The sequence below is a fragment of the Zosterops lateralis genome, assembly GCF_965231275.1.
Source record: "Zosterops lateralis genome assembly, chromosome: 14".
NCBI classification, from domain to species: domain Eukaryota; kingdom Metazoa; phylum Chordata; class Aves; order Passeriformes; family Zosteropidae; genus Zosterops; species Zosterops lateralis.
The window spans coordinates 7,500,671-7,511,480 of record NC_139774.1 but is presented as its reverse complement, the minus strand read 5'-3'; the positions used below and the strand labels follow the sequence as shown (position 1 = coordinate 7,511,480).

The 10,810-nt window shown below is 45.2% G+C and overlaps 1 protein-coding gene across 1 annotated transcript; it reads left to right on the top strand.

Annotated features, from left to right (window-relative positions):
* Positions 1–1,328: 1,328 nt before the first annotated feature.
* Positions 1,329–9,833, top strand: CCNI2 (cyclin I family member 2; the record flags this gene model as incomplete). Its single annotated transcript, XM_083871514.1, is given in 7 exon segments — positions 1,329–1,494; positions 5,162–5,377; positions 5,380–5,382; positions 6,421–6,647; positions 7,471–7,593; positions 7,844–7,936; positions 9,828–9,833. Coding segments are annotated over 7 exon segments (834 nt in total).
* Positions 9,834–10,810: the final 977 nt, after the last annotated feature.

Here is a 10,810-nt window from a genome sequence, read left to right as displayed (position 1 = left end):
TAAGGCACATTTCCAAGTTATTTGTCATTTAGTGTAAAGTTTCACTGCACATTGCTGGGACCTTCCAAAGCCTCACGTGCTCTTCTCCTACTCGAAGCATTTCAACATCACACTGTCCACGTGTCACTTATTTACAGGAATTAGATTAAATTATTCCAACAATCTGACTTTGTCCTTTCATAATCTGTGTCCTTAAGAGTCAAAGACAATTTTACTCAACAGAAGAGGTCTATGAATAGTTTCCCCAGTACCTGATGCCCTGAATCACCAAAATACCCCCAGTTATTCTGCACACCCAATTCCTGTTGGCAGGTCACAGGACATTGTTCCAGTCCCACTCCTTTGCTGGGGACCACTGGGGCCTGGGATCCCCGGGCAAGGCCAGGAATCCCCAGCACCAAGCACAGACACAAACCACTGGCTGTACCTCAGTTGATGTGTTGTATTTTTGCCAGAGGGATGTAAAACAGGAGCAGGAATGTGGACAGAGCTGATCTGTGCCTTGCAGAGCTCCCCCACCAAACTGACCTGTGTATCACAGGGACGGGAACACACCAAAATGACAGGACAGGGCCATTCCCTCAGCCCCGGGTGTGCATCATCAGGTGAGTCAGGAATCTTGAAGAGCAGCTATTCAGCAAAGTCTCTTTGCTCTTCACACGCTGCCAGGGTGTTACTCAGAGCTATGCTGCACGCACAGAGTCATGGACTAATAATTTAGCACCAGAAAATGTATAACCCAAGGGGCTGGTGAGAGAACAGAGAGTCGTGTGTAGGCATGCAAAGCTGAGGAATGAGAAAACGTTTAACATAAAATATTGGAACCAGCTTCCCACAGAAAATGCTGCAGTAGGAAAACAGAAGGGGCCAGGATCTGAGAGGAAAGCTGAGTGGCTTTGAGACATGGAGAGATCCTGGGCAGAAGAAAATGTAGGGTGAAAACACAGATGCTGGCAGAGAGGTCCAGCCCTGGGAGGGCACAGGTGTGCCTGTGCTCCATGAAACACACAGAGAAAAGATACTTCCTGTGACTAAAAGGAGAATAGGTTCTGACAGGTGCTGGGATTGTGTGGATCCAGCTAATGTGTGTTTTGGAGAAGACCAAGTTGAAGAGAAGGGACAACGCATCTGCCAAGGCAATAACCGGTGCCGGAGAATGGGGCAAGCAGATTTGGGGGTGATGCTGAAGGTTGCAGTGTTTATCACCGTGGCAGAATTTCATCCCGATCCCGGAGCGCTTTGCTTGGCACAGTGATCTGTGTACAGGTAAGACAGACCCACACGGGCTGGGACAGCGCTCCCCTGGCAGCTCCCACGGGGACCCCGAGATGGGTGTTCCGCCGAGCCGTGCCCGGAGATCGGGCAGCCGGGCACCGAAGGTCCTGCCAGGGGCGTCCAGCAGCGCTGGTCCCCCGCAGGCATCGTCCCCGCTCTCCGCCGCCCTCCCGGGGCGGTCCCTCCGCATCCCCGGCCCCGCCCGGTGCCCCGTGCTCGGTACCCCGTGCCCGGTACCCGGCTGGGCGGGTGAGGACGCGGTACGCAGGACCGGGACGGACGGGAATCCCCATCGCCCCCCGGCGCTCTGCAGGGCTGGAGGGGCTCTCTGAGCTCCGGCGGTGCGGGAGATGCTCACTGTCGTTCTCAAGGGCGGTCGAAAGCAGCCAGAGGCGAGATTTTAATTATTATTTCCCGCCCACCCCCAGCTACACAAGAGTACACTTCTCACAGCATCCAGCCGGATAAATCATTGCCAGCTCTCCCTCTGCTGAAACGGTCCGGCTTTGGATGCTCTGACATCCAGTGGCAGCCGAAGTTAGTCAGATGTGGTTCCTGCTTTCAGGGAAACCTCTCAGAGCTCCAGCTTTAGAAATGTAGAGCGGTTTCCAGAGGATTCATGTCACTTGGGGTTTTTTAATGGAACTGCAGAGAAAATTGTGTGAACTTCCAGAAAAAATGGTGAGGAAGAGCACACTCACCACTCTTGGGAAAGAAAAGCAGGAATTTTGTATCTAGTAACATCTCTTTTCTGTTGTTAGAGACACCAAAATGTAAGCCTTGAAACAGTTTCAGGCTGGATGTTCTCATTCACTTGGTGCTGATATGATTCAGAGATGTTTATTTCCTGTAAATTCTCCCCTTAGTCTGGAAAGTGGGATTTCCAAAGTGGTATCTTCAAAGATTAAAATGCTCTGAGGAAAACTTTTAATTGGGAATTCTGAAACCTCCTAAGAAGAGTAGTCTTTGAGCCTTTGTATGGAAACCATAAGCCTCTCTTTGACAGAAACTTGAAATCAGAGGATAAGAGGTTGCAGAGTAATAGCTCAGCAAATGGAGAGCCAAATGTGTGAAACAGGATAACTGGAGCAATCTGGACTGCTCCACCCAAGGTTTCTCAAACCATTACACAGCCCGGGAGTGCAGAATCTGGACTGTGTTGTTGTTCAGCCATCTGACTTGTTTTCTTTCATCAGGAACTTCCAGGGAAAATGCATATGAGGATTGCTCTGTCTGCAAACAAACAAGTCCTGTGGCTGCCCCTCAGTTCTCAGCGCTGGAAAGGCATCAAAAGAGGAAATCATACTTAGTACAAAGAACTGGGATGTTATTTTATAATTTTGTTTGTTTTTGTCAGGGGCTCCCATCAGAAAACTGGCTCACACAGCTGCCATGAAGTGTTCTGGACATACAGAAAGCTCACAACTTGCCTTTTTTTTCCCTGGAAAATGCCTTAGCCAGAGAGGCCAGGATTTGGAAAGTCCCAGCTTCCAGAATCTCACCATGAAGATATCCTCCCCTGTCTTCTTTGGAATTCCCTAAAGGACCCTGCAAAGATGCAGTGCTGGTCATGTCATCTGATTCACCTGAATGCAAAAGTCATCCCTCCTGGACTAGGCTTAAGGAATGGAGGGGTAAGATGATCTCTATTTGTCCCATTTTACATTTTATTGATCCCTTGTATAAACCAGGAGCTTTGCATTTTGTTCTGGCTCAGCCAGAAAAGCAGTAGTTTTGGGAAATGTGAAATACTTTGGGATAATGTGGTAGGGCAAGTAAGACCAGCCAATCGATGGTAAAAGCATACATTTGGCATCAGCACCATCTGTGAATTCCATCTCTTAAGGTGGGAGAAGATGGAATTCACTGAGGCCTATCAAAAACCCAGCCCCATTCCAAGCTGCCTTAGGAAGCTGCAAGACTCCATGGCCTCTGTGTACAATGTAAAATTTTGCTTGGCTGCTTCTGTAAGTGCCTCAGAACTGTCCAGGATGCACAGGGGTGCCTTAACAGCCTTGTCTCTTTATTGCAATAGTCTAGAAATGCTACTTTTTACCGAGTAATTTTACTACCAAATGAAGCAAAACAGTGAAACAGATAATGTGATGAGTAATATTAAAGAAGTTGGTGTTTAGTCTTGTCTGTTCTGCGTGGCTGTGTGGCCCTTTTACTTCTCCTACAACAATGTTCAGGTGTGTTCCATGGCTCCTGGGTGCTATTCCCATGGCAGCCACGGTTCTCCCTTTCACCTGAATGCAGCTTCAAATAAAATATAAGCAAGAAAAAACTCAGTACACTTTGCCATGTACCTTTGGGGAGTCACAAAGCTGGCTCTGGTCCCAACACTCAGCAATTCCAAGGGCTGTCAAGACTCTTTCAGAGTAAATCAAAACCTACTCCTGACTCCAGTTTCTCTCTTGAGACTGCATGTGCTGCATCGAGGCTTCAGCTTTCCCAGGGTGGGAATAACGAGCACACTCAGGACCCTGTTTGTAAGGGCTCAGTTTGGGAGGTCTGGGTGCTTACCCACTCAGTGTCCAGCACAACCCAGTACCAGGCCTTTGTAAAGCACAGCTACAGCCAGATGGGTCGGGCAACACGAGTGAGCACTTTAAACTGCTCCAAAAAGTGCCCTTGCCCTCCCTCTGTGGGCACAGCTGACAACTTCCTTCATTTCAAGCCTCCAGCCATCTGAAATGCTAATTAGAGCACTTAAAAAGATTTGAGTCTTCCTTTGGAGCTGTGTTAACAAAATCATCAAAGCACTAACTGTATTTTTCTTCTAACTTTTCCTTTCCCTCAGGGCACAGATCTCTCTCTCTCAGGTTACAAAAAAGTGGTTCTCTGGATTGCAGAAATCAGCTCCCAGATCCAGTTTTATCCATAAATGTTCCCCTCAGCCACCAGCATCTTTAAGAGGCTGTTGGCATCAGTAAAGATCTCAGTCAGCTTTTCCCTGGCTAGATTACTGACTGGGAATGTAAGGAGCAGGTAATCAGTTTATACACAAAGCAGGGACGATGTTTGGCAGCAGATTTAGGGAGCAGTCAGGGTTGTTGCTGGGGAAGGCCATTAAGCAAATATATATATATATATATATATATATATATATATGTATACATATGAACTTGAGTGTTTGATGACATTCCACTGACCTCATTAGAATTGTTTGTGTGGACTTAGTCCAACTGCTGTGGCAAATACAAAGAACTCATCTGGTTTTCTCTGCTAAACAGAAATTATTCACATTATCACTTTTAATATTCTGGTTTTTAGACTACTATTTTTAATTAAATTGTGGGGCTGACCTTTTCTGCCACTGAAGCTACAGCAAAGGCAGGAGTTGAGCTCAGCCTTGCAGCTCCCAATTATCTTTACAAGCATTAGCTAAAAGCATTTCAGATTGCATTCCTCCTATTTCTTCCTTCTGCTTTGCAAAAGAAGAGGAATGCCAGGAGCTGGAGTCAGACTTACATATCTCTTCAAACAGCCACTGCAGTAGTGAAATGTCTTCACAGCCTTTCTTAGGTTGTCATTCTTAGGTGGCTATTTGCACTGAGGTTATTGTTCTTTTCTTCTCAGCTACAAAGGAGAAGTTGTGTGGATGACCACAGGAAACAAGACAACTACAGCAGCCCTTGTAAAACAGGCTGACAGGAAGCTCCTCTGAGCAAAACTAGTGATAGCAGTGAAGGTGCTTCACTGATGCCACACCGAGAGGCTCATGGCATCATTCCTGCTGTGGGCTGGGTCTGCAGCAGCTGCCCTGGGGTGAGCAGGGACCACTCTTCATTTAGGATGGGAGATACCTAGGAAAGAGATCTGCTGGATGACCATTCTGCTAAACATAAACTTGTTTAAACTTGTCAGATCCCTTACAATACAGAAAACCGCACACAGCACTGTATAGGATGTTGGTTTCTTTATTTTTTTTTTTTTTTTTTAATTTTAAAAATTTTTTTACAGGTAATACCATCAGTGCAGACACTAGCGGTGCAGAGCAGATGTAAACACTCTCCAGCCGAGATCTTGAGAATGGAAAGAATTATACTGGATAATGTTCAGTGGGATCTTTACACAGAAACACCAATGGATTTCTTAAACATTGTAAGCACTATGTTTTGCAATGTTTTTTTTTCTTTAAAGAAACAACTCCTTATCAAATAAGACTAAAAAACACAGATGCATACACACACACACCCCCACACATCCTTCCCAAGATGCTTGGCAAACTACCTATTCCTACCTATCTTCAAGCCTTTTAAAGAATATGACAGTAATTATATTTTTTAAATTTTTAAAAAATTTCTACTATTTAAAACCTTCTATTTTGGTCAAAAAAATTTACTCTCATCTTTAAAGGACAACTGAATAGACATTAAAAAGATTCTCATAATGCACAACTATATGCCTTCTTTATTTTTTTTTTAAATACAAGCTGCAAAAATATTTCTAACTATTTCCCTTCTATTAATACTGTACATAGAAAGCTGTCAGAGTTTTGCTACATCTCACACACAGGTTTTTTCCTAAACCATTTTACTTTTCATCCCACTATTTATTCACTTATGCAATGTGACTACCCTGATCTGGCACTTAGTTCACATTGCAGTTACTAAACATTTAATAGAAACAATTAAATTTTGTCTTCAAGAAATGATCATGTGCTAGTAAGGCAAAAGTCATATGATACAAACACGTCCTGGATCCCTATTTTAAGGTTATGTGCAAATATTAAGCCATTTTAGGCTGCTGATTGTGAAAACTGCCTTTCATAGGTTCTTGTTTCCTTAGTGAATTTAGAGTATAGTATTACTGGTTTTACTGGACTTGGAGCTGCTGTCCTGAATTGAATCTCCTGGACAGCAATCTGGATAATGTAGAAACCTCAGAAATTCTTAGGAAACATAGACCTCGTACATTCATTATCAGCTCAATAAAACAGTTCAATGATTGGCAAGTACGAACACGAAACACAAAAAAAAGAGGTGGGGGAAGCCTTCAAGTTTCCTGATATGAGATGAAATTCATCTGTACTTCTGGGTGATGACAGGAAAACATATAAACTTCACTAACCTCTGCTTTTCTTTTCATATATATATGTGTTTATATATATATATATGTACACTTCTATCTTCTTTGCAGTTCATGCCATGGTGATGTCCAGCTGGCCCCATCTCCCACCCAGACTGCCTCAGAGGAATCCTTCCCTCCACGTTGCACTCTTGACCAAGCAGCTGCAGCACTGTATGGCCTGCCACCAACTCGTGCAGTTTAAGGGCTCCACGTTGGTTTTGGTGATCATCACCTTGGAGCTGGAGAGGCAGACTCCTGGTTGGTTTCCTATTACTGATCTGCTAAAGAAAACACAGGTAGGAAGCAAAATGGCCTTTGGTCACAGATCCTGAAGGCAGGACATGATAAATGAACAAAGCCATGTGTATTGACAGCCAATATTGCACTTCAGCAGCTCCTGAGACTTGTGTCCTTGTTCTGCCTTTGCTGCAGACTTTGCTGGTGCTGACAAAAGGGAACAGAAGTGCAGTTCAGGGGTGGGGCATCCCTTCGGCAGGGAAGGGAGGGTTCCAAATTCTTGGCCACAGATAGCCCCCCTGCATCCTGAGCCAGGAGAGATTCTCTCGCAATGGAAGAGTCTGAGAGCACCTAGAAATCTGCCTAGTTTCCTCAGTCTCCCTCTGAACACTGAAAAAACTTTTAAGTACAGTCACATTGCTCTAAAAATATAATCAGTTTGACTTCTACTGATTCAAGACAAGCTTTATTTTTTTCTTTTTTTTTAAAGCTTTTTCCCAGGTTCATAAAACACATGCCTTTTATGAGAGCACACTTAGAAGGCTAAAGATTCAGGCTGTCAGCTTGCCATCCACTCATTTGAAGGTCTTGAATTTGTCTGAAATAACCTGGCCTTCTGCTGTCCCTGCTGCCTGTTGTTTCCTGCAAGGAGGAAGCACCCACATTCTTGTGTAGTAGTAGTAGTTATAGGAGTAGTAATCAGGAGCTCCTGGGTGTTTTCCATCAGGATCAACAGCATATTGCTGCTATGGATCTACTGAAGCATGCAGCCTGTCCCTGCCCTCCCCTTAATTACAAAGTGACAGGAGCAGTGGCCAGACAAGAGAGTCATTTATCCAGAACTAACTATGCAGATGCATAAATCTGCATCTTTCTTTACAAGTGAACAGCACTGAATTCATCCACGGCAAAGAACTTGTGGATCCCGAGTTAAAGTGCTTGCAGTCACCCAATGCTGTTTATATTTTCTATCCCATCAGTAAAGCTGTGCAGGGCCATCCCAAGGCAGGGCTACCCTGCCATCACCCTTCTGAATGGAAGAGTTCCCATCCAATGTGGTTGAGGGTTGTTGTAAGCCAGCCTGTTTAGCACCTTTCACACCTACTACAGCCCAATTCCTGATCAAACCACTGAGACTTTAGAGGGCTGTGATGGATTCAGAAACCTGCACAGTGAAGATGGGAAAGTGAGTGCTGGGAGGATGAACACAGGAGGCTTGTGCCCTCAGCTGAGCTGCCCCTGTCCTCCCTTACAGCCATTCAAAAAGGACTGGTGGAGAATTACTGCCTTGGAAGCAGCACCTGCAGAACCAGCAGGTCCCAGCAAACAGAACAGCCAAAACAACAGGGTAAAAGTGTCACCGTGCTTATCAGAGGATAAAGGCACTTGGCATTATCAGTCTATTTTTTATGTCCTTCCTAAGCAGTATGTGCTACCCCTCAGGTTTAAGATTATGTGAAGACAGAAAGAGGGAAAAGGGACTCGGTCACAGTCCTTCAACCCAGGGATCCAGTTGGCAGGCAGCTACAAACTTCATGAAGAACCAAATGCCTCAGAGTTTATTTTTAAAATAGCCATGATGAAGTTTGACAGATTGAGCCTTTCATCCAGCTCATACCATTGTTCTCTCATTAGAGCTGATCTGGCTCAGCCCATGGGAGCCTGAACAGGAGCTGCTGTCGAGGAATGGGCAGCCCCACTGCTGCCTCTGCAAGAGCTCTCAGATGGAACCAAGGTTTTGATTCAGCTGTGAGAAGCCTGAATCAAACCTACAGTTTTCCTTACGGCCTTACCTTGTAATCCAGGGGTCTGGGATCTGTGCTTTGTCCTGGTTAAACCATTACAGACTCTATCACAGTTTCTGTGCAATGTGGGAAATCACTTCTTGTCTACAATCACCATTGCCTTGGGTTCTCACCAACCAACATGTGCTGGTCAGGGTTTTTAAAATGTATTGTGTCTTACCAGCCTAGACAATATAAAATGCCTTTAATAATTCCCCTCCACCAGTACAACCACATTATTACAAATTGCTTAATCTTCAGAGCAAAGTACTTTCACAAAGGTCAGATTAAACCACTCTTGCACTTTTAAAAACCAGCTCCACACATCCTTTTAAAATTAGTGGAGATTTTGTTTTAAACAATAGGCATTTTTAGGCAATTGTTACCAGCCAGTATGGGATGGGTAACAGCACCATACCTGCCATCCTGTCACAGAACAGAAGGGGGTTTCATATGGACTGGCACAGGCTAAATACTGAGCAGGTGTCTCATGCAATGAATAGGGGATAAATAACTTGGAGACAGAGATGAGACAGGAGCAAGGAAACCCTCATGCTGAGTAACAGCAGAGCTCATCAGTACAAGAAGAAAGTTTTTGGCCTTCTTCGTTGTCTTATCTCATAGGAGAGGAATTCCTGAATGCCAGCCATGCAGGACTGATGTGCTGAGCAGCTGTTCACGATTTCTCAAGTGTTAAATTTGCCAAAGTGAGCTATGGGAACACAGTGAGCTCTCTGTGTGCAGGGAAGTTGTGCTGCCCTGGAAACCACAAAGGAAGTGCCCAAGTGTTCCAGTAGCATCCAGCAACAGAGATTTAGTGCAAATAGCCTGTGTGAACAGACATGACTTGAACCAGGAGTGAAAGCCACGGAATTCCCATGAGCCAGGTCAAAGCTACCTCAGGCTGTGGATGCTGTGCTGAGGAGGGGCTCTGCCCAGGCCTGGGATGCTGCAAGAGCAGGACTCAGGGGGCTGGTTTAGACCACATGAGGTTTATGAGTCCCCACATACTCAGGGGTCAGGGAGCAGAATGCTTGGGACATGGTATTTATTTATACCACCACAGGGAAGGTTTTCATTTAATGGTCGGGCTCTTCCCTCCTCCTGAGCAGTACTTTCCTTTTCGCTCACAAGCCGTGATTTGACTGCCTGGCTTCTGGAAGGAGGTGAGTTGTCTTCTATAGTTTCCACTAAATAAAACATAAGCTTGGTCTGCCTGTTCTCTGTGGTGCTGGAATAGCCCAGCTGAAAGGTGATGCCCACACTGATCCCTGCAGAAAACTGGGCTGTGTGCTGGGCTCTGCTTCCCTCCCATCCCTCCCTTTGCCCAATCTCAAGCATCGTCACCAGCTGTGTTTCCCCATGGAAATGCCAGCAGTAAAGTTCTACTGGCAGTAATGAACAAGCTGTAACTTTACACCATAACAATCGTCACCTCATGTTTTCCCCCCACAGCTTTGAGCCCCTGTACATAGTTCTTGCCTCGAGCTGGATGACATGTTAAACCCCATGAACAAACCTGCTTTTCAAAATCTCTGCAAATGTCTATGATAAACGTTCAAATATATATTATACATTCAAGTATACATTTACAGGGGTTAATTCTAAAAGATAAAGGCAGTGCTGGAAGGCCCTTCAGGGCTCTGTGTTCCCAGTCAGGGTGCAGGATGCCACACTGGGATGAGAACAGTTCACCTGGAGTCTGCCTGCACTCCCAGGACACACTGCTGCCTCTCTCTGGCAGCACAGCTCCCTCCCACACACCTACGCCAGCACTGTAGTTATCATGAAGGAACAAATACTTCTGTCTTGCCTTCATCAGGCTAAAAATGTCACTTACTTACCTTTGCATTCCTGCCATTGCTCAGAATGGAGCTTCCTACCTCAAAGAATGAGTTGTCAAGTACAGGAAGGAGCTGCTCTTGCAGAGGACCATTCTTGTTACAGAAGGAGCTTTTTGGATAGTGAGAATGGCACCACTTCTCTTTTTTTTTTTTTTTTTTTTTCTTTTTCTTCTTTTTTCTTGCAGAACAGGGTTGGAAGCTTTAATACCTTTCCCCTCCCTGCCTGGACAAGTAATGAGTGACAAGATGAACACTCCCCACACACAGCAGTGAGAGGAACAATTATTTTGCCCAGTGAGTTTCAGAGAGGATGACCTCTCACCTGTGTGCCTGCCTGTTTGGACTGTGTGTACAACATGAGTTTATTCCAACTGCAGCTCAAGTCACCAGATCCCATTTACTATACACCAGTTACTGGTGAAAATGTGCCATATTCAGTGAGTGCTGGCACAGGTCTGGTGTGGTTATGGCTAGCTCTGTGAGGATTGTTATTTTGGGGCATGTTCACCCCCAGGAAAACTACAGAGAATGTTTAGAGAGTATTTTCAAAGAGCTCTGACCTGGTAAGGTCCTATCCCTTGGGGAATCTCAGCC